This window comes from Eucyclogobius newberryi, unplaced genomic scaffold (genome assembly GCF_026437365.1).
Source record: "Eucyclogobius newberryi isolate DKJ021-1_F unplaced genomic scaffold, fEucNew1.0.hap1 SCAF_18, whole genome shotgun sequence".
Lineage (NCBI taxonomy): Eukaryota > Metazoa > Chordata > Actinopteri > Gobiiformes > Gobiidae > Eucyclogobius > Eucyclogobius newberryi.
The window spans coordinates 22,800,812-22,822,910 of NW_027315812.1; the positions used below are offsets into that span (position 1 = coordinate 22,800,812).

Below are 22,099 nucleotides of genomic sequence, written 5' to 3' on the forward strand. Positions count from 1 at the left end.
CATTATATTATTTGTCTTGTTATGTAGACCAGTGCACATTATCTTTTATAGTAGTTCCATATCATATAATATAATTTAAGGAAGATGATCAAAGCGTGTCTGGTGCCCTGGGAAAGCGTGTCTGGTGCCCTGGATTCTAAAAATCCAATTCTATATTCACGCTTCCCTCTGCGCTGCCATTTAACCACCTAAAAACCCTGTCGTTCTGCTTTAATATCCTGTGCCTGCACCCGTATCTGCCCTTCTGTCGCTCGCTCATTTGTCTGCGTGTGATGACTGTGGTGAAGCTGGGTGCAGATTGAGCGGTTCTTCTTCCTCTCAGCACGACTCATTCTAAACTAGTCGAGCGCTGCTGTAAATAAAAGAGATGGGGTCATTACCGTGTCAGCTCTCTCGAGCTCTGCCCCTGATCCAGGCTTTGACTCCAGATGTACACTGGGTAAATGGGTCGTCTTTGACTAATATTTTAAATGGTTAAATGATCTGAAACATTGAAGTGTGACAAACATGCAAACAAATTAGAACTCAGGAAGGAGGCTTTTTCACACCGCTGCAAGTGTTGACTGACTGAATCACTTAAACTAATATATTTAGTGTGGATAAATGTGCGAATATCTGAACTAGTGTTGCAGTATATAAAGATTTCAAGGGAAGGTTTGGTTTAGGAAATTTAAGAAGGTTTGGTTTACATTTTTGAGATGATAAAATGCCATTTTCCAAAACATTTTTTCATTGATATTTGACACTTACATTTACAATAAACATTGCTTATTGACATTAACAGACTTATTGGAATCGGCATTTGATGACTTGTAGTGCAGTTACCAATAATAACTGAAATATAATACAGTGCATCCAGTGATTTTTACCCCTTTAACCCTTTTATGGGCTATTGTTTTTTTACAAGTTTGTTTTCTTTATGTCCATGGAATGAATAAGTATCATATTAAACTGTGATTGCCTTTATTTATTCATACCGACCCTGAGAATTGACGCAGCAGATAATTGAAAGCGGGCGTCCTTGTGCACACTTGTGTTGCAGAGTCAAACGTGTAACGTGAGACGGTGTTTTTATTCTGGTTAAGCGCTCCTGTCTGCAGATCACTGTCCGGGCACACTGGGATCCTCTTCTCCCTTTCACTTCCCCTTTTGTGCGGCGGGCAGAGCAGACATGTGTCTCGGGCTGGGGAAGCTCCTGCCTCCTCGTGCTGAGCCATGAAACATTCAGGAAGCACACACAAGCCAACAAAGCACTTTACCGTGGCTCTATGGGCTCTGATCACTACTCACCAGACTGACACCGCAGAAAGGGAAGAATGGAAGCAGAGTCTGTGATTGGTGTGCTTCTGGTGAAGGTTTGCTGGATATTTTTTTGGATGAATTGCAAAACGAAAAAACAAACAAAACTGAGAAACCCTACGATTTCAACAATGCTGATATTGGCGCTCGTATATTGCTCGTCCCAACTTCAAAAACAACACCGTATTACCGTAAATAAGCTTTAAGTGTTTAAGATTAAGCTTATTTAACAATCCTACCAAATGTGCAGAAAGACGCCTCTCCCCCTCACCAGTTGAGGCGCTGTGTACAATATCAGCTGAAGGAAGTGACAGGGAAATGAGAGAAAGACCCGGCGCTCTGCCTGATCCACGTCACATCTTGAAACAGTGTTTAGATTCATTCTTTGGCTTTTATGGATTTACCACACAACCTGCCCCACATGTGCACAACCTGCCCCACATGTGCACAACCTGCCCCACATGTGCACAACCTGCCCCACATGTGCACAACCTGCCCCACATGTGCACAACCTGCCCCACAAGTGCACAACCTGCCCCACATGTGCACAACCTGCCCCACATGTGCACAACCTGCCCCACAACCTGCCCCACATGTGCACAACCTGCCCCACATGTGCACAACCTGCCCCACATGTGCACAACCTGCCCCACAAGTGCACAACCTGCCCCACATGTGCACAACCTGCCCCACAACTGCACAACCTGCCCCCCACAAGTGCACAACCTGCCCCCCACAAGTGCACAACCTGCCCCACATGTGCACAACCTGCCCCACAACCTGCCCCACAACCTGCCCAAGCTGCCCCACAACCTGCCCCACATGTGCACAACCTGCCCCACATGTGCACAACCTGCCCCACATGTGCACAACCTGCCCCACATGTGCACAACCTGCCCCACATGTGCACAACCTGCCCCACAACCTGCCCACATGCGCACAACCTGCCCCACATGCGCACAGCCTGCCCCACATGCGCACAGCCTGCCCCACATGCGCACAGCCTGCCCCACATGCGCACAGCCTGCCCCACATGCGCACAGCCTGCCCCACATGCGCACAGCCTGCCCCACATGCGCGCACAGCCTGCCCCACATGCGCGCACAGCCTGCCCCACATGCGCGCACAGTCTGCCCCACATGCGCGCACAGTCTGCCCCACATGCGCGCACAGTCTGCCCCACATGCGCGCACAGTCTGCCCCACATGCGCGCACAGTCTGCCCCACATGCGCGCACAGTCTGCCCCACATGCGCGCACAGTCTGCCCCACATGCGCGCACAGTCTGCCCCACATGCGCGCACAGTCTGCCCCACATGCGCGCACAGTCTGCCCCACATGCGCGCACAGTCTGCCCCACATGCGCGCACAGTCTGCCCCACATGCGCGCACAGTCTGCCCCACATGCGCGCACAGCCTGCCCCACATGCGCGCACAGCCTGCCCCACATGCGCGCACAGCCTGCCCCACATGCGCGCACAGCCTGCCCCACATGCGCGTACAGTCTGCCCCACATGCGCACAGTCTGCCCCACATGCGCACAGCCTGCCCCACATGTGCACAACCTGCCCCAGAGAAAAGAAAATGTAATAAAAATCTCATAGGCTCTGATGATATCATCACTATTACCTGTACAGCTTAATACAGATGATAGACATTAGCTTCTTTTAGCTTTTTGTAAGTAGAATCACTGGAAACTGTGATATTTTTGCGTGATCATCAGTATTTATAATTAAACCAGAAGTTTGACCTGCCCCGGTCACTTCCACGTCCTTCTGTGTGTCATTTGTCCTGTTACCATCGACCTGATCCTGAGCCTCACGTGCGTCTCAGCTTCACTTCATGTCACGAGGCTTTGTTCTGAGCTCTGGTTCGTTTGCGTTCACAATTCAGACAAATCGCGCCAGAGTTCGATTAATTACGGACTAAGACGGACCTTTCCAACCGGACCAGAGTTTGCTTCTTTGGTCCGGACCAGAGTTTGCTTCTTTGGTCCGGATCAGAGTTTGCTTCTTTGGTCCGGACCAGAGTTTGCTTCTTTGGTCCGGACCAGAGTTTGCTTCTTTGGTCCGGATCAGAGTTTGCTTCTTTGGTCCGGATCAGAGTTTGCTTCTTTGGTCCGGATCAGAGTTTGCTTCTTTGGTCCGGACCAGAGTTTGCTTCTTTGGTCCGGACCAGAGTTTGCTTCTTTGGTCCGGACCAGAGTTTGCTTCTTTGGTCCGGACCAGAGTTTGCTTCTTTGGTCCGGATCAGAGTTTGCTTCTTTGGTCCGGACCAGAGTTTGCTTCTTTGGTCCGGATCAGAGTTTGCTTCTTTGGTCCGGACCAGAGTTTGCTTCTTTGGTCCGGATCAGAGTTTGCTTCTTTGGTCCGGATCAGAGTTTGCTTCTTTGGTCCGGATCAGAGTTTGCTTCTTTGGTCCGGACCAGAGTTTGCTTCTTTGGTCCGGACCAGAGTTTGCTTCTTTGGTCCGGACCAGAGTTTGCTTCTTTGGTCCGGACCAGAGTTTGCTTCTTTGGTCCGGACCAGAGTTTGCTTCTTTGGTCCGGACCAGAGTTTGCTTCTTTGGTCCGGATCAGAGTTTGCTTCTTTGGTCCGGATCAGAGTTTGCTTCTTTGGTCCGGATCAGAGTTTGCTTCTTTGGTCCGGACCAGAGTTTGCTTCTTTGGTCCGGACCAGAGTTTGCTTCTTTGGTCCGGACCAGAGTTTGCTTCTTTGGTCCGGACCAGAGTTTGCTTCTTTGGTCCGGACCAGAGTTTGCTTCTTTGGTCCGGACCAGAGTTTGCTTCTTTGGTCCGGATCAGAGTTTGCTTCTTTGGTCCGGATCAGAGTTTGCTTCTTTGGTCCGGACCAGAGTTTGCTTCTTTGGTCCGGACCAGAGTTTGCTTCTTTGGTCCGGATCAGAGTTTGCTTCTTTGGTCCGGACCAGAGTTTGCTTCTTTGGTCCGGACCAGAGTTTGCTTCTTTGGTCCGGATCAGAGTTTGCTTCTTTGGTCCGGACCAGAGTTTGCTTCTTTGGTCCGGATCAGAGTTTGCTTCTTTGGTCCGGATCAGAGTTTGCTTCTTTGGTCCGGACCAGAGTTTGCTTCTTTGGTCCGGACCAGAGTTTGCTTCTTTGGTCCGGACCAGAGTTTGCTTCTTTGGTCCGGACCAGAGTTTGCTTCTTTGGTCCGGACCAGAGTTTGCTTCTTTGGTCCGGACCAGAGTTTGCTTCTTTGGTCCGGACCAGAGTTTGCTTCTTTGGTCCGGATCAGAGTTTGCTTCTTTGGTCCGGATCAGAGTTTGCTTCTTTGGTCCGGACCAGAGTTTGCTTCTTTGGTCCGGACCAGAGTTTGCTTCTTTGGTCCGGACCAGAGTTTGCTTCTTTGGTCCGGACCAGAGTTTGCTTCTTTGGTCCGGACCAGAGTTTGCTTCTTTGGTCCGGATCAGAGTTTGCTTCTTTGGTCCGGATCAGAGTTTGCTTCTTTGGTCCGGATCAGAGTTTGCTTCTTTGGTCCGGACCAGAGTTTGCTTCTTTGGTCCGGATCAGAGTTTGCTTCTTTGGTCCGGATCAGAGTTTGCTTCTTTGGTCCGGATCAGAGTTTGCTTCTTTGGTCCGGACCAGAGTTTGCTTCTTTGGTCCGGACCAGAGTTTGCTTCTTTGGTCCGGATCAGAGTTTGCTTCTTTGGTCCGGACCAGAGTTGGATTGTGCGTTCACAATTACTCAATCAAACCTAACCAGCCAGGCAAACGAATCCTGATTCTAATCAATAGTGTTTTGTGAATGCACCACAAGATTTCTTGTCTTGGATTGTTGCTTTCAATGTTTTTCTAGATTCATCAAAGCCTAGATACATTTTCTTTTTTTTCTCTCTTAATGCGATGGCTGATAAATTCCCTCGTTTCTAGTCAAAGTTTATATTTTTGCAGTGAAGAACAACTGGGAAGATTGCAAAATGCAACTGGCCATTAAGACTTACAACATATTCAGTATAACATCTGTGAATATCGCTGTTTGAAATGTACACACAGAATGCAGTGCTTATATTTACTCTGGCCCATCCTCGCCTTTGTTACCCCGCGCCCGCCGACTGGCAGGGCAGTTGTCTGATTAGGTTGTATTCTCACATGTCAAGTGGGAGTCACAGTTTGTGGCTTCATTCGCCCAAACCACTTGAATCAAATTTCCCCAATGAGCTGAATCGACACCTTTCTGTGGTTTACCACCGAGAGCAGCTGGGGAAATGCACCAGCTCACGCTCTCAGACGCATATCGTACTCATCGCAATGTTTTACAAGGGAGTAACCAAAATATGTACTTGAGCAAACCTTTAAATATTACTCGCGGTAGAAGTAAAAAATAGTGACCAAATAATTACTCTTTACTTAATACTCGAGTGCTGAGTACCTGATTGTACTTCCAATCAGGTACTCAGCAAATCATAAATCCTATTTCAAATACAGTTAATGTATTTGAAATAGGATTTATGATTTGCGTTAATTGGACTGGTAAAACGTTACATAATGTATAGATTTTGGTACAGTATTTCCAGTATTCTGAACTAGATAGATAGATAGATATAGATATATATATATATATATATATATATATATATATATATATATATATATATATATATATATATATATATATATATATATATATATATATATATATATATATATATATATATATATATATATATATATATATCTATTTTTTAAATCAATAAAATATCAAAAAGTGTCTCACATATGTCCTCTTTCTGTAGGTTAAGACTCTGGAAACACCTGCTCAGATGTGATTTTAGTTCCCTTTTTAAAACCATTAGAGCGCAGGCTTCATACTGTTTAACTGGGCCAAAAAATACTTCCTTAAAACTAGAGCTGGGTTGAAAAAAATCGATTTTCCGATTTTTAATCGATTCACATATTAATGACCGATTATCGATTCGTACGTCCAAAGATCGATTTTTTTTTTTTTTTTTTTTTTTTAATTAAAATTCTTTTCTACATTTCCCTCAGTGAACTTCAATCTACCTTCAAGAAAGATAATTAAGGACTCCTGGATTATCTTTCTTGAAGGTAGATTGACCCTTAACCTTTTCATCAGTCTTCCATCAGTAACTACCAATACTTGTAAGATTTGCTGTTTAATATTGATATAATACTAGTTTTAATATGTTGCTTCTCTACACAGTCATGAAGTGAAGGAAACGGTTCAAATACATTTTTCATTTTTAATAACATTAACCCCCGGATCGAATCGAAATCGGATCGAATCGGATGGAATCTGAGAAATCGAAAAAAAAAAGATTTTGAAAATCGGAATCAAATCGATTCTTGAAATTTGACTCGAAACCCAGCTCTACTTGAAACTGTGAAAATGTTGTTGCTGCAGAATGTTTTCAGTATTGGAACATATTCATTATATTCCCCGCCTTCTCGATGTTGCCGTGTAGAAAGGAAATGTCAACAGGCAAGAGTGAATACTAAACCACAACGTAACTCAAATCATTTCGCCGCGTTCCCATCAGACATTTCATCGTAATCATCCATTTGTGCAATTTGGGCTCCAGCCGAAAAGCCAGAGGCAAAAGTGCATTTTAGATTTGGACAGATGGAACTGAAGAACGGGCCGTGCAGACACCGATTAACAAACCACAGCACCAAACCCATGAATAAGAACGTGGAACCAGGAGGAGGGACTCTAAAGCAACACAACTGCTCTACCAGAACTGTTATGGCACTCGCAGTATAAAAGAAGACTTCCTGCAGTTCCACTTTCGAAATTCACCGCTTATTGTTTAAAAATGTCACATGCACTTGGACGCATCAGCTTTAGTTTCTGTGCCAAATGGAATTAAAAAAGGACAATTTTGAACAGATTTTGTTGCTCCTTTTGTTTAAAAAGACATTGGCAGTAATTAAGGCGTGTGCGTGTGTAGTTTGCCCACGTGTGTGACCCTCTTCTCCCTCTTTGTCAGGTACATGGCTCCGGAGGTGCTGGACGACTCCATAAACATGAAACACTTCGAGTCGTTCAAACGCGCAGACATATACGCCATGGGGCTGGTGTTCTGGGAGATCGCCAGCCGCTGCTCCATGGGAGGTAAGGCCGTGTGCACGAGTCCACCGGGATCATCAAATCTAAGTTATGCAGATGACATCAACAACATTCGGAGTCTAACATTCTGCATGATATTTATTGTACCTGGCATCTAAGAGAAACTCGGTAAACGATAGGAACGTTGCCACTACGTTCACATTTAGCTCCAATGACAGGCTTTGGAATCACACACCGTTTTGTCTTGGAAAAAAGAGGTTTCTGGGGAAATTGCTCGTTAGTTGAGCTGAAGTGTCCTTTATCTCCCCCTGCCGTGAGCACACAGGCGAACTAAACTCTGCACGGTCAGAGCAACAACAGGGAAACTACTTGAATATTTGACTGTGTAACGTTAATTTGAGTGAAAATATCTCCATGGACAAGAAGGAGTTAAAGCATTTTGAAAGACATTTTGCTGCTGCTCATAATTCTGCCTCAGTCGAAAGGTTGAGGGGCATTTTTGGATTGAAACTGATGTCAGAGCTGAACCTTTATAGGCTGCGTTCACGTTTTAGAAGTTGATCATGTCATGATTTCAAATGGTGGACAAGGGCCTATATATAACTATGTGACAGGTGCTGTTTTAAGAAGGAAATGTCAGGAAAAGCTCAACATTTGTGGATCATAATTTCTTTAGAGGTTAGAGATTGGCTCTATAAATCTGTCATTATACACTTTTGGATTAAAGTCCTTTTTAACTGACGACAATCACATTTTATGAATAACCCCAGTGATTACAGGGATATTAACCAGGTCAACGAATCTGGCTTTCAGATGACATTGAAACTTTCTGTAGGTCAATAATATTTCATACAGATGGAGACAACTAAAATGAATATTGTTAAAATGCAGACTTTTGCTGTAATACAAGAAGTGACTCATCAGATTAAAGATGTCTGAAAATGATTTGTATGTATTTCACGGCAAAGTACAATGTTGACATCTTCCTCTTGCCCCCCGTTTGGGAGAGTGACATCACAAGTTTCTAGAACGCCTATTGTTTAAAACTGAGCTGGAACAGGCCACAATTCTCTGACAGAATTCACTTTTCAGCGGTCAGATTTGCAGATTTGTTGACCGGCTTTGTGATTCATCTCAGTTTCAGTTTTTGTTTCATGTGGATTGGCCCAGTGATTGCAAATGTTGAAAAACTACATTTTTTCACAATAGCCTCACAAAGTGGTGCCATTATTCAACTCCAAAGACCAGATTGCTGTCAGTTGAAAGAATGTTAAACCGTACGATTAATATAATGACATTTGTTGAGCCAATGTAGAGAAATGCAGTCTAGAGATGATCAAATGCTAGAACGTGAACGTGACCCAGCAGCAGGTGATTCTAATGGTTAAACGTTCAGTGTGACCAGCGCCCCCTGTTGACGGTGTAGTGTCTCTGAATGTAAGCGCGCCGTCTCTCTCTTCAGGCATCCATGAAGACTACCAGCTGCCCTACTACGACCTGGTGCAGTCCGACCCGTCTGTGGAGGAGATGAGGAAGGTGGTGTGTGATCAGAAGCTGCGGCCCAACATTCCAAACCGCTGGCAAAGCTGCGAGGTACGACTCCACCCAACTCAAATTAGGAATACTTACATTTAATGGTAATATGTTACGGGCAAATGGTTAAATAAAGTGTGGCTGGTGAACAATGGTTTGCAACAAAGACCTAAAAAAATCCAAGTACATTGTGTCGGCTGTCAGGTCTCCAATGTTTTTTTTTTAATGGCAAAAGATTCTATTATTTGAATAGTAAGATTTCTTTAATTCCAATGTTCAATTTAAGTCTTTCCTGTTTTTTTAATCTAATGTTAATGCAATCTTCTCATAATTTGTTCACAAACTCTTGAGAATCCATCTCGAGTGCTGTTGTTGTTGCTGTTCGGGATAGGGCCGAACCACCACTGGGACTGGACCAATCACAGGGCAGCATTGTGGTTTTGGCGGAAAGCAACGGTCAAGCACCCGAACAAAACAAACATGGAGGCGCAGAGGACGTACTTTGCCTATTTTACGAGTATAAATACATCCTATTTTGTCTTTGAGAAAGGCGCTTGGTGCATTTGTGGATGGGAAAGATGTAAAAAAAAAACAGCAGAACAAGCTCCAGAAAAGTGCAATGGTCTGGAAAGCTCTGGGTGAGAGAGGGAGAAGTGTAGAACTCTTCAGAGCGCCGAGTGCGACACGTATCAATCAGGCCTGAGCCAGGTCAGCGCCTGCGCCTAAGTCATTCAGTTTTTACTCCTCTATAACTCAGCCCACCCAATGGAACTGTCCTTCATAGTGAGATCATTCTGTTGAAGCAGCCTTAAAACAACTTCATTTTCTAACTTAATTTGAGTGATTTGATAATCTTTCAGCACAGAACTGGGAAATCCATCATTTCCTCTCATTACCATTGTGTTCCTTTTTGAATATGATCAGCTTTACGAAATCAAACCTTCTCACTTCAGGTTCAGGACTTACTTTTGCTTCCAAACTTCTCACAATGGTTCTTTTTTGTAGCCCTTGTGTTTATAGCGTGACCTGAATAGCCCGGTTCTGGATCGGCCGTATAACGCTGACCCGTCTGCAGTCTGTAGTCTGAATGGGCTTCCTCTGGCTGCAGCAGACTGTTTGAGCACCAGCCAGCTCCTCCCACACACTCTCTCACTCGCATCATTCACAGCATATGCTCTGACCCCGGGCCCCGCACCAGACATGCATTCATACACTCCGCTCGACACGCCCACAACTGCATCTTTGTCTGATCAGTGGCATTCCTGAAACATCCCTCCGTTTTTAATAAATTGGACCGTAAACAAATCTTGAGTCATTCACCGTAAACACTAGCGGTATGACATTTCCTTGTTGCCAAACGTTGTGAGCGTTGGCCGCGCTCCAGGCGATGAATGAGCAGTGGAATGCGTAGTCGGGAGCGTCTGCGAGCGCGGCATAAACGTTGAGTCATCCCTAGCCACATGCCGCTTACAACCACACCAAAGACGTGCCAACGGAGCCTAACAACACGTCTACTCACTACTTATGTCTGGAGAGCTACAGACGCAACTGATTCTCTGGAAAGATTTGTGTTCTTTGGTAAAAGTGTGTTCAAACTGGTCAATATTTTCACCAGAACTTCATAGAATATTTGAATGTGTTCATGGATTTGTGGTTTGAGACTTGCCTTGTGTGACTGGGAAAGATTCTTTGCCTGTTTAATTCACAGTATTTGGCTGGTTGCAACTAGGGCTTCAGGAATTCAATGCAATTTATTGAAGTTGTAATTATTTGGTGTTATAATGCCCTTTGCAAAGCACAAACATATTCATGATCCATTGTGTTCTTATTTCTGAAATGCTTCCAGTGTAAAGATCGCTGTGCGACTGGTTCACTGTAGAAATGGTCTATATTCTCCTCTGGTTTGCCAGTTGGTCTGGTTTAATTGGCTTTACCAGGGCCATCTCTACAGAAGAACTCACAGAACAGAAGTGATCCAGGCTGAGGTCAGAGGCACATGAAGAGTTGGTGCAGGAGAGAGTCTGAAGTGCGGTCTAGCTGATGCACAGCTCTTTGTCCGAGTGATTACACACACGGCTCAACCATTACATCCTCATTAAAGTTTAAGTGAGCACACAGCAGAGCCCAACAGGCACTTAATATTTCATCAAGTCAGATATGTTCCATAATCAGAAGGCTCCAGAGGAGGCATCGATTACAAAGAATGTCCAAATGATCATTTAATGATGTTACGATTCTGCCCCAACTGTTGTGCTGCAGTTTTAAAGGCGATGATGCAGTTGGTGTGAACACTGGCTCCAGTGGTGAACCTGACCGTGTGCTCTTCTGTGCAGGCGCTGCGGGTGATGGCCAAGATCATGAGGGAGTGTTGGTATGCTAACGGCGCCGCCCGCCTCACGGCTCTGCGCATCAAGAAGACTCTGTCTCAGCTCAGCCAACAGGAGGGCATCAAGATGTAGAGGCTCCTCCCACTGCCCGCATCAGCATTAGTGTGTCTTTGGAGCGTGTGAGGAAGTGTGACCGCACCGTCAACAACATGAAGGGAACATATTCATATCTACCCTCATATCCATCTGTCATATCAGCTCCAAGGGGCCTCAGCCGGGAAAGCGCCCCCTGCAGGCCTGGAGCTGCCACTACGTTCATGAGCAGGGCCCTCTCCATCAGGGCCTCTGGTGTGTCAAGCACACCAAACGTTATTTAGTGATGACAGAAGGTTTTGTTCATTTTATTAACACTACTGCAAATAAGTAATAAGTAAATGCAGAAAAATTGCAGAACGAAAATGAACAACGTTTTACAACACAACTCTATAAAGTTGTTGGCAAACCTGTGAGTGAAACGCTGGAGTGAAACGCTGATATCAGCGAGTGCTCCTCCCACAAGTCACAGAAACAAAACCAAGAAAAATCAATGAGGGTCCAAACCCCACATGTCTATGGTTAATTATTAATGGTCCAGTTCTGAGATCAAATGAAGGACTTACACCACTGGTGCTTGTTTAGATTATTACTCTACTGTATATTCCTTTTAGAGATGAGAATCTAAAATAAGTTGTGAATATACAGAGACATTTTAATAATGTAATTATAATTATTTTATTCTCTAAAGTGACATAGATGTAAGATTTGTGTAAAGTGGACGTGTGCCCTCCTGGAGAGAGTCCTGCGTGGACCGGCCCTCAGGTATCAGTCCACAGCTGGACCCTCTTTGCCTCCTCTTCATCTGTGACTGGGCTCCCGTGGTGACCGCTCACTTGTATTTATTCTCTTGTATCGTCTTTGCGGAGGCAGAGGATCACTTTGTAAAAAACAACCTGGACACAACGACCTCATTCATGCTGCCACATATGCAATCGCACTAGACCAAGTGTTCTTTTGTATATCCTGCATAACCATACCATACTCAGCTATACCGCCAGTGCCAGTGCTTTACCGCTCCTCTCTGGCCCGGGCTCATTCTATGCACCGATCAGCAGCAGCCCGCGACACCTGGTGCCATCTGGACCCACCCCACAGCAGACCACCTCAGTCTCACCGGACAGCGGGGGGGCTGACCACAGACTCGCAAAGCAAACTACGTGATGTTGCCCCTAAATGTTTTGGGTTCAGTTCAGTGCTCGTGCCGCTCTCGTGGCTCTAGGATAATCACTCGACAGTGACATTCATTAAATATAGCAAATGGAGATTTACTAAGCCATAGGTTTTCCAGGTGTGTATTGTTTTCTTTTTACCGCTTTTTCTACTAGAATGTAAATTTATGAACACAAAAAATGAAAATGGACTTTCATTTCAGCTTAGCAAGCCTTAAGGGACCAACACAGAAGAGTCTTGATTTTCTTTTATATGAAAAAAATGAGTATTATTATTATTATTATTATTATTATTATATATTGTTGATTTTTATGATCATGTTAAAAGATGAACATGTATGTAGCATCTGTTAAGTCTGTCTTAGTTGTGGTTGCGTTGCCAATGTTGCCACACGTCTAACCCGAGCTCGGCGCCCGCAGAGCGCAGCCCGTGACCGCGCGGCTGCGTCCGGAGAACATCTTTCTGCTCAGCAATAAGTGCCCTTCTCCCGAGGCTGACCGGCGGGCGAGCTGTGTGGCAGCGTGACCCTCTCTCCATACGGACGCATCAGTGTGTATGTGCTGCTGCCCTCGTGCCATGTCTCTGTCCCACCGCTCCTCCTCACGCCACTGCCACAAACCCAGGCCTGTGCCAATCACTGGACACGTCACCGGGCTGTCCACAGGGAACGCAAGACAAGCAGTTATTTTTCACCGAGCGGATATTTCAATTTAAAAGTGCTAGTTTTGTACAAAAAAAAAATATCTTGTGTAGCAACGTGTATTCTGTTGATTTAAAAAACCAAAAAAAAAATGGTCAGATTGAAAGCCAAACGTTCAGGTCTGCTCTCAAAAGTCACATTCCGTAAGTGAGGAAGGTTTGACGAGCCCCACCCACTTCTGTCAGGAGGATTCTCTGTCCAAATTCTCCTCCTTTGAATTCGATTGACATTTTAGGAGCAAAATGTCCTCATTACGCTCTGAGGATCATCATAAAAATGCCCCTGAATCTCATCTCCATCATCTGCACCCTGAAAAACAGTCTCTTGGCCTGTTGGAGTCACGACGCAGTCTTAATCAAGCGGGACGTTGTAAACTTTGTAAATTGATTTTTTTTAAAGTAAAACAAAAATAATGGTGACATTTGAACATTTTTTTGCTGCTATATGAATACTAAATGTTCGATGGACTGTGCTGATTGAATGTCGGCCCAGCGAGGCAGAACGGGGGCGAGGATATCAGTCTTACCTGGCAACGTGGTGGAAGTGTCAGTCGGCGAGTCCAGACTTCAGCCTGGTTCCTCCGCTTCGTCGTCTCCTTTGAACCCTTTGTTTCTCTTGCCTCTTCCGTCTGGTCCGTGGTTTCCTTGCTCCTTGGTTCCACTGGTCCTCTTTTCCCTGGTCTCCTTGGTGCCCCTGCTTCCTGGATCTTTTGCCCCCCTTTTGTCTTTCTTCTTCCACCTTCACCCTTGTTTCTTAGTCCATCTGGGCTCCTCTTCCCTCCTTTCCTCTGAGAAGATTGGCCATTCATTCATGTCATTTGAATTCACTAACTGGATAAGATGGAAGCAGTGAAGTGTTCAAAAATTGTGAGGTCTATTCTTTAAGCAAACTCACTTAAATAGCGTTAAAACGTGTAAATATTGGCCTGGTAGAAAATCCTTTCAAAGGTCCTTACAGTGTTTTAAAAATCATCAAAGTCATTTTCAATCTCTGTTATATTGGCCAAGCGCAATATCAGTCTCTCTGGTTCTTGTATTCATGGTTCCTCTTCTCTGGTCTCATATTCCCTGATGATGCTTCCCTTGCTCACCGTTTCATCCTCTGGTCCCTGGGCCCCTTCTCTGGTCCTGCTTCTCCAACTTCTTCCCTCATCCCTCAGTTTGATCTCCTCCCTGTTCCCCGTTTTGCTCAGTGTGAACTCAGCCCGAAGGTGCTCTCATCGCGGCCTCATTCTCTGGGACATGGAACAAAACCTGCTCCACACAGCAGCAGCAGCAGTCTGTCTGCCCGGCACCAGGACAAGCTTCATTCTGTCTTAAAAGCACCAGCAGCCTTTGCTTTACTGAGCCCAGAGACAGCAGATCTCTGAGTCCCTGCCTTCTCTTGTCATTTGCTCCTCTCCTTTTTTAAATCAAAACCTGTCAGCTGGTTCCCACGGTCTGCAGCAGCCTCTCAATTCTACCGCGGGGCAACTTCAAGATACAGTTTAGAAACTCCATAGACCTTCTAAATCTGGGGTGTCCAAACTAAGACACAGGGACGAGCTCTTTACTTATGAAAGAATTGATCAAATACAAGCTAAAAAAAATATGCAATTAATGCTGGATAGTGGCTATTCCTGTACAAAGAGCTGGGGCCACAAAGGACCTCTGCGGCCCTTCATGTTAAGTTTGGACACCCCTTCCCCAGTCCTTTTACTGGGGACTGTGTTTGCCAGTGTTTCTCAAACTTATTCAGCCTTGTTGTTTTTACACAAAACTTGGTCAGAACCAAGGAAAATTGGCAAACTAACTAGCCCTGTACCTCCATCTGAGAAAGCGGTTCTAAAACATGATTGAAATCCAGATTGAAGACAGAACTAAAACCAGAAAGTTCTTCCAAAGAGCTGGACATAACCATTTTCTTCCCCTTATGGAGTTGAATCATCATTTTTGATTCAAACAGGCTTTGGCCTAAAATCAAAAAGTCTAATTTCTTAACTCTAAAGTTGATCACTGACTAATAAATCTCAATCTTGGTTAAATGTCTATTCATTGCACAACTTCACAGTTTGAGAACCGCTGGCAGATTGCGACCAAATCCATGTTTAGTTGCCGCAGCCCTTTGGCACTCACCCCCGGAGCAGCACACGGAGCCACCTCAAGACTATGCCAGCTCTCAGCCCAACTCCAGTGAATGTACGAGGCCTCAGTCAAGGGCCGAGCCGGAGCCCAAAGCCCACCCTCCTTATGCAAGCTCTGGGCCACCGCAAGTCTACGGACCTATCTATGCTCGCACCCGCTCACTGTGATTCTGAGCCGGGGGCCAAAGGGCTGCGACCCCCCCTACACCCCCCCCAGAATGGCTGCTGCAGGCTGCTGGGGCCCAGGTAGCAGAAAGCTTTATTACCTTTGGTTGGTGCCTCGGTTCGACCCTCCTGAATGACAAGACCGCATGCGATTGTGTCTGCATCCGCACCAGAGCTTCTGCTTCACGGATGTCACCCCTTTAGTGCGGACGGCAGCCAAAAACGAAAAAAACAAACAAACGTATTAAAAAGGTCACTCAATCAAAAGAGAATACCTCCTTTTCAAGACCAATGTGTTTTACCTCACTGTATATAACTGGGTTTGTTTACTTCTCGGATGATGTTCTGGGTGCTTTGTCGTCGCTGGCCTCGTGTTGTCCCGTCTGCTCAGCTGTACAGCCCTCTCTCCAGCTTTGGTACCAATGCCTTGTTCATGATGTCTTTGTTTTCAGAAGAAGAGCGGGAGGCTGAGGTGGCTCTCGAAGGGCATGGACTGGACACGCCCTCCCGACAAGCTCCGCCCCTCGCCTCCCCGCTCTTTCTAAGCATATTCAGATCTTTTCTATAGTGTACAGATGATGGACGAGCATAGGAAGTAGAGGATTGACACGTATGTTAACTCTTAACATAGCTGTGTAGACGTGTGAATAAAGAAGCAAGCTTTCACTACGGCGCCGCCTCTGTCTGTTCTTTGTCATTATGTATTTACATGTTCCAAAAGGGATTTTAACTTGTGTTTGATGTTTTTTTTGTCAAAAACAGTCCGACATATTTGACACTATCTGAGCTGCTTTCAACTTAATTTAAAACGTCTTTGTTTATAGTGCTCCTGTTGCAGGAGCGCTGCCCGTGGTGCTTTATACAAACATAAGGCCTCAGATACTCGTTCCATAAGTAACTCTAGGCAACTTCTACTTCTTAAATCATTAAAAGTTAAAGACCAACTTGTTCAAAAGCCTGGTTTAATATTCTTATGTTTTACAATATAACCTTAGAAGGAAAGCTTTTAACTGGCAACATAAATGAACGGCTCATTCTGCTTGTACGACATATGGAATGCTTTTATAATAATCAGTTAATTATCAGCTTTACAATTGTTATCAGTCAAATCTATATTTGATTTGATCATAGATGGGATGGGGTATGATTGACATTTTAAATAAAACTCCAACATACCCAACCTTTAATCTGATGTAGACTAATGAAAGTTTTGGTTTGAACATTTCAGAAGTGACTCCAGGTGCAGTGGTGCAACAGCGCCACCAAGAGGCCGCAGCAGCCAACTGAACGTTCCAAACATTTGTTTTCACAAACTTATTTATTTAGCTGACCAAATTTTGTTTAGTTCAAATAAACGTATTTAAATGAATTTAATAGAAGATCCTGTTGTAATATATTTTACCTGGACATGGGCCTGCTTTTAGGAAAGGTACTTTGTATAAAATGAGATGCTAAATCCAAGAATAAAAGAGGTCTCTCAGCGCCCTCTGGTGGACACTGCATGAATGCAGTAATAATAAACAAAGCAATGTCTTGTTTGAGCTGTAAGCATTCAGCCTAATACCCCCTATATATATATATATATATATATATATATATATATATATATATATATATATATATATATATATATATATATATATATATATATATATATATATATATATATATATATATATATATATATATATATATATATATATATATATATATATATATATATATATATATATATATATATATATATATATATCCATCCATCCATCCATCCAATCAGGGCCAACATAGGGTTATATTTGGGCCAAATGTGCAAATGATATTATGCATAAGTGATTTCAGATCCCCAAAATCTATAATACCAATTGCAATCCGTAATCTAATCTTTCTTTGAGCGCTTTGAGGCCCTTGTGACTTGTGGGGCCCAATGTACAATTCCATAACCTTCTTATGGCCAAAAACAGTATCTATCTATTGTCCTGCCCTTTCATTTGATTGTATTATGGAATAAAATTGATATATTGCTGTGTACAGTGTTTACATGATCTGTATGTCTGGGACATGCAAATGCACATACATTTGTAATGTATCTGTAAGACTACATTAACTAAAGAGCCACTCTGAAAAGTTCCATAACATTCATCCACCTCATGTTGCACCATGACGATAATGCAATAATCCGATCTGTACACTTCATTTCCTGGAAGCTGAAAACATGTCATTGAGCATGTTTGGGAAGCCCCAGAAAAAGTTCACCTCATAATAAATGTGAGCAAAATAGTGTTGCATTTATATTTTTGTTGTTGTGCACATTTATATGTTGAAGTATGTCTAAATTCTTGTTATTCAGAAAGCTTGTGCCTCCTCCATTCCCACAAGAGGAAAACAGAAAATATTCCAGAGAAGACATCGAAACATGAGATAGAACCATAGAATCTACACAAACCACCCATTTCCCATTCCCCAAACTCTTCCTCTGCACTTTGAAGTCAGCACAAGTAGCTGTTTGTGCTGGTGTCAGGTCTGCTAAAAGTTCATGTTTTTATGTTTGGTATTCCATCTCCGTGCCCTTGAAGAACTTTTGTTTATCACCCGTGAGATCGACACTAAGAGGGTTTTGTTTACGGAGCAGCTCGTGGTAAAAGTGCCGAGCCGTGTGCATCAAACTGTGAAGAGGGTGACTTTATAAAACACCGCCCTGAACCACTTTGCTTGGCCTCGTTCAGGGGCGGAATCCACAATGGGTTTTCTCTGAATATATTTACTGTCCCGACACAAGAAGAGGGGATGTTGTTTTTAAAAAGATGCGGGTTGTGGTGGAACGGCTGTTGCATAATGAGTTTAAGATCAATCGAGTTCTGTGGATTGTGCAAAAGCCAAATAAATCTTTGGGGGTTTTGTAAAATAGAAAAGTTTTATGGTCGAAACAAGTAATAAAGAAGAATTGGCAAAATAGGTCTTTTGTTAACTCCTACCACACAGCGAGAAGGTTGCAGGTTTGATTCCCGGACATTATTGAGCCTTACTGTGTGGAATTTGCATGTTCTTAGTGTGTCGGGTGGGTGTTCCTCAAGGAGCTATACTTTCCACTGTGAACTTTAAATAAGCTTGGACACTACTCGAACAAGGTTGCCACTCTTGATACTCTTGGTTCAAGATTTGGAGAACGGAATAGTTTTGTTTTTTGGTCAGCTACGCAGCTTTCTCATCATAAAAGCTAACGTGGAAACAACATTGTCTGGTCTGGTTTACTATTAAATTATTCAACCTGCTTCTATTTATATTGTGACTTAAAGGCCATTTTCTCAAAATACATTTCCCCCACAGAGACATAAAGACCGCCCCTTAAAGTTGCCCCTAAACTGTAGAAAAGGATTGATATCTAATTCTAAACCTGATTAATTCAAGATTAGACTAACTAAGAGACTAACGAAATGAAGCAAGACACTTAAACCTGGCTGTATCCATTACCATAACCTCAGCGTCTCACCTTAAAGAGAAAATAAAAGTGCTCCAAAATCATGCAGACAAATACACTATTTGTAGTATTTGAAATTCACTTTATATTTCCTCTATTTGCATTTTTTACATTTTCAAAACAGCAGCATGAAACTTGAGAGCTGATGTAGGATATATTATATATTAGGGTTTATTCAACTTTAAGCAGTTTTCATTTATTTATTACAGTACATACTGTGCTGCCTTTGATGTCTCTCCCAAACAGCAGGAGGTGAAGACGGAGCATTTGCAAATGGAGTCACATGAGGAGACCCCTGCAGCCATGAGGAGACCCCTGCAGCCATGAGGAGACCCCTGCAGCCATGAGGAGACCCCTGCAGCCATGGTGGGATTGTCACATGAGGAGACCCCTGCAGCCATGGTGGGATAGTCACATGAGGAGACCCCTGCAGCCATGGTGGGATAGTCACATGAGGAGACCCCTGCAGCCATGGTGGGATAGTCACATGAGGAGACCCTTGCAGCCATGGTGGGATAGTCACATGAGGAGACCCCTGCAGCCATGGTGGGATAGTCACATGAGGAGACCCCTGCAGCCATGGTGGGATAGTCACATGACGAGACCCCTGCAGCCATGGTGGGATAGTCACATGAGGAGACCCCTGCAGCCATGGTGGGATAGTCACATGAGGAGACCCCTGCAGCCATGGTGGGATAGTCACATGAGGAGACCCCTGCAGCCATGGTGGGATAGTCACATGAGGAGACCCCTGCAGCCATGGTGGGATAGTCACATGAGGAGACCCCTGCAGCCATGGTGGGATAGTCACATGAGGAGACCCTTGCAGCCATGGTGGGATAGTCACATGAGGAGACCCCTGCAGCCATGGTGGGATAGTCACATGAGGAGACCCCTGCAGCCATGGTGGGATAGTCACATGAGGAGACCCCTGCAGCCATGGTGGGATAGTCACATGAGGAGACCCCTGCAGCCATGGTGGGATAGTCACATGAGGAGACCCCTGCAGCCATGGTGGGATAGTCACATGAGGAGACCCCTGCAGCCATGGTGGGATAGTCACATGAGGAGACCCCTGCAGCCATGGTGGGATAGTCACATGAGGAGACCCTTGCAGCCATGGTGGGATAGTCACATGAGGAGACCCTTGCAGCCATGGTGGGATAGTCACATGAGGAGACCCCTGCAGCCATGGTGGGATAGTCACATGAGGAGACCCCTGCAGCCATGGTGGGATAGTCACATGAGGAGACCCCTGCAGCCATGGTGGGATAGTCACATTAACATTTGTACTCAGATCAGACCTATCCTCAGACTGGAGGATAGCAAAAGGACACACATTTTGTAATCCTCATACACCATCGACGCGGATTATTGTTTTCACATATCTATAATTTACTGATGATAATATTATTAAACAAACTGCTGCACCTCCAGCCATGACTCCGTAAAACTGATCAAGTTTGCGGACGACACCACCCTCATCGGGCTCATTTCGGTCTGGGATGAGTCTGTCTACAGGAGGGAGGTGGACCGGCTGGTGTCCAGGTCCAGTGATAACAACATGGAGTTCAACGCTCAGAAAACAGTGGAGATGATCGTGGACTTCAGGAAAGGTAAAGCCCTCCCTCACCATCAGAGACCCCCCCATCAACACTGCCTCCGCTTTCTCGGCGCCACCATCACCAGGACCTCAAGTGGGAGCCCACCATCAGCTCCCTCATCAAGAAGGCCCAGCAGCTGAGGAAAGCCAAGCTGACAGCGGAGATGATGGTGCAGTTCTACACGGCCATCATCGAGTCCATCCTCACCTCCTCCATCACCGTGTGGTACGCTGGAGCCACAGCCAGGGACAAACAGAGACTACAGTGCCGTCTGGTGAGAAGGTGATCAGTTGCAGACTTCCTTCTCTGCAGGACCTGTACATCTTCAGGGCTCTGGGACGTGCAGGTCGGATCACAGCAGACCCTTCTCACCCGGCACACGGACTATTCGAACCACTCCCCTCAGGCAGGAGGCCACTCCCCTCAGGCAGGAGGCCACTCCCCTCAGGCAGGAGGCCACTCCCCTCAGGCAGGAGGCCACTCCCCTCAGGCAGGAGGCCACTCCCCTCAGGCAGGAGGCCACTCCCCTCAGACAGGAGGCTATGGTCCATCCAGACCAGAACCTCCCGCCACAAGAACAATTTCTTTCCCACTGCCGTTGGACTCATGAACACTTCTTAAACACTTTGCACTCACTGTTGACTTTTTATTGCACTACATACTTTATTTTATGTACATATCATGTCTATTTTTAACTCTACTTACCTATTTTTAATACCCGGTAGTTATTTATTGTCCATTGTTTTTGTATTTCATTGTTCAGTGTTTGATGTTTGTGTTGCAGGAACCGCCAGGACTAGTTCCTATGTTTGTGAATCCTGTTCATTGACAAATGGCAATAAACTTTATTCTGATTCTAATTCTAAAACTGTCAAAAACGTTTTATTTTTAACTATAGAGCCTTTGTTACATAAGTTATTTTATTCTTTCCTTCTTTCTGTGGACAGTTAAAATACTTTACTTTTGATTAAATGTATACATTTTCACTTCACTTCTCTGTGAAAAAGCTGTGCTCTAGTGGCCAAACATGCCAAAATACCATAATATCGATTCTCATGCAAGACAACATCAACGTTTCATTTGACCATGTACTGTATTTAGGACATAAAACTCCAGCAATGGAAATGATTGATGGCAGCAATAAAAGCAATAACAAATGGACGGATGGGAAAGAGTGTGAGGGACTGGACTCAAACAACTTTCACTATGACCTTGACTATGAATACATTTACCACACTCTAGCACACAATGCATTATTCATATTTTTGTTTATCTGCCCATATATAGAATTTGTATCAGTTCAAGCTGGGTGACGTCTCTAAATATTGAGGAAAAAATATTTATTTCAATGATTTTTAATACAAAACTATGTATATGAATATTGCAGTACAAAAATCACTGGTATCGCCCATCCATTTGTGCTTTCTCCAGACTTACGCAGTTTGAAACCATTAAAACTTATGATGATATGATGATTCATGCTGATATTTAAGCCTAATGGGATGTTTAGAGTTCAAATGTATTAATCCGATCTATTAGTAAAATATTACATCTATCAATTAA

General features: G+C 44.4%; 1 protein-coding gene across 1 annotated transcript in view; it reads left to right on the top strand.

Moving 5' to 3' along the window:
- The window catches only part of tgfbr1b (transforming growth factor, beta receptor 1 b), a 49,824-nt gene extending 33,695 nt beyond the window's left edge, over positions 1 to 16,129 (top strand). The window contains exons 7-9 of the mRNA XM_072451132.1: positions 7,265 to 7,389; positions 8,807 to 8,937; positions 11,211 to 16,129. Of these exons, the coding sequence (XP_072307233.1) occupies positions 7,265 to 7,389; positions 8,807 to 8,937; positions 11,211 to 11,336 (382 nt within the window). The 3' untranslated portion in view covers positions 11,337 to 16,129. The remainder of the gene's footprint in view (positions 1 to 7,264; positions 7,390 to 8,806; positions 8,938 to 11,210) is intronic.
- Positions 16,130 to 22,099: the final 5,970 nt, after the last annotated feature.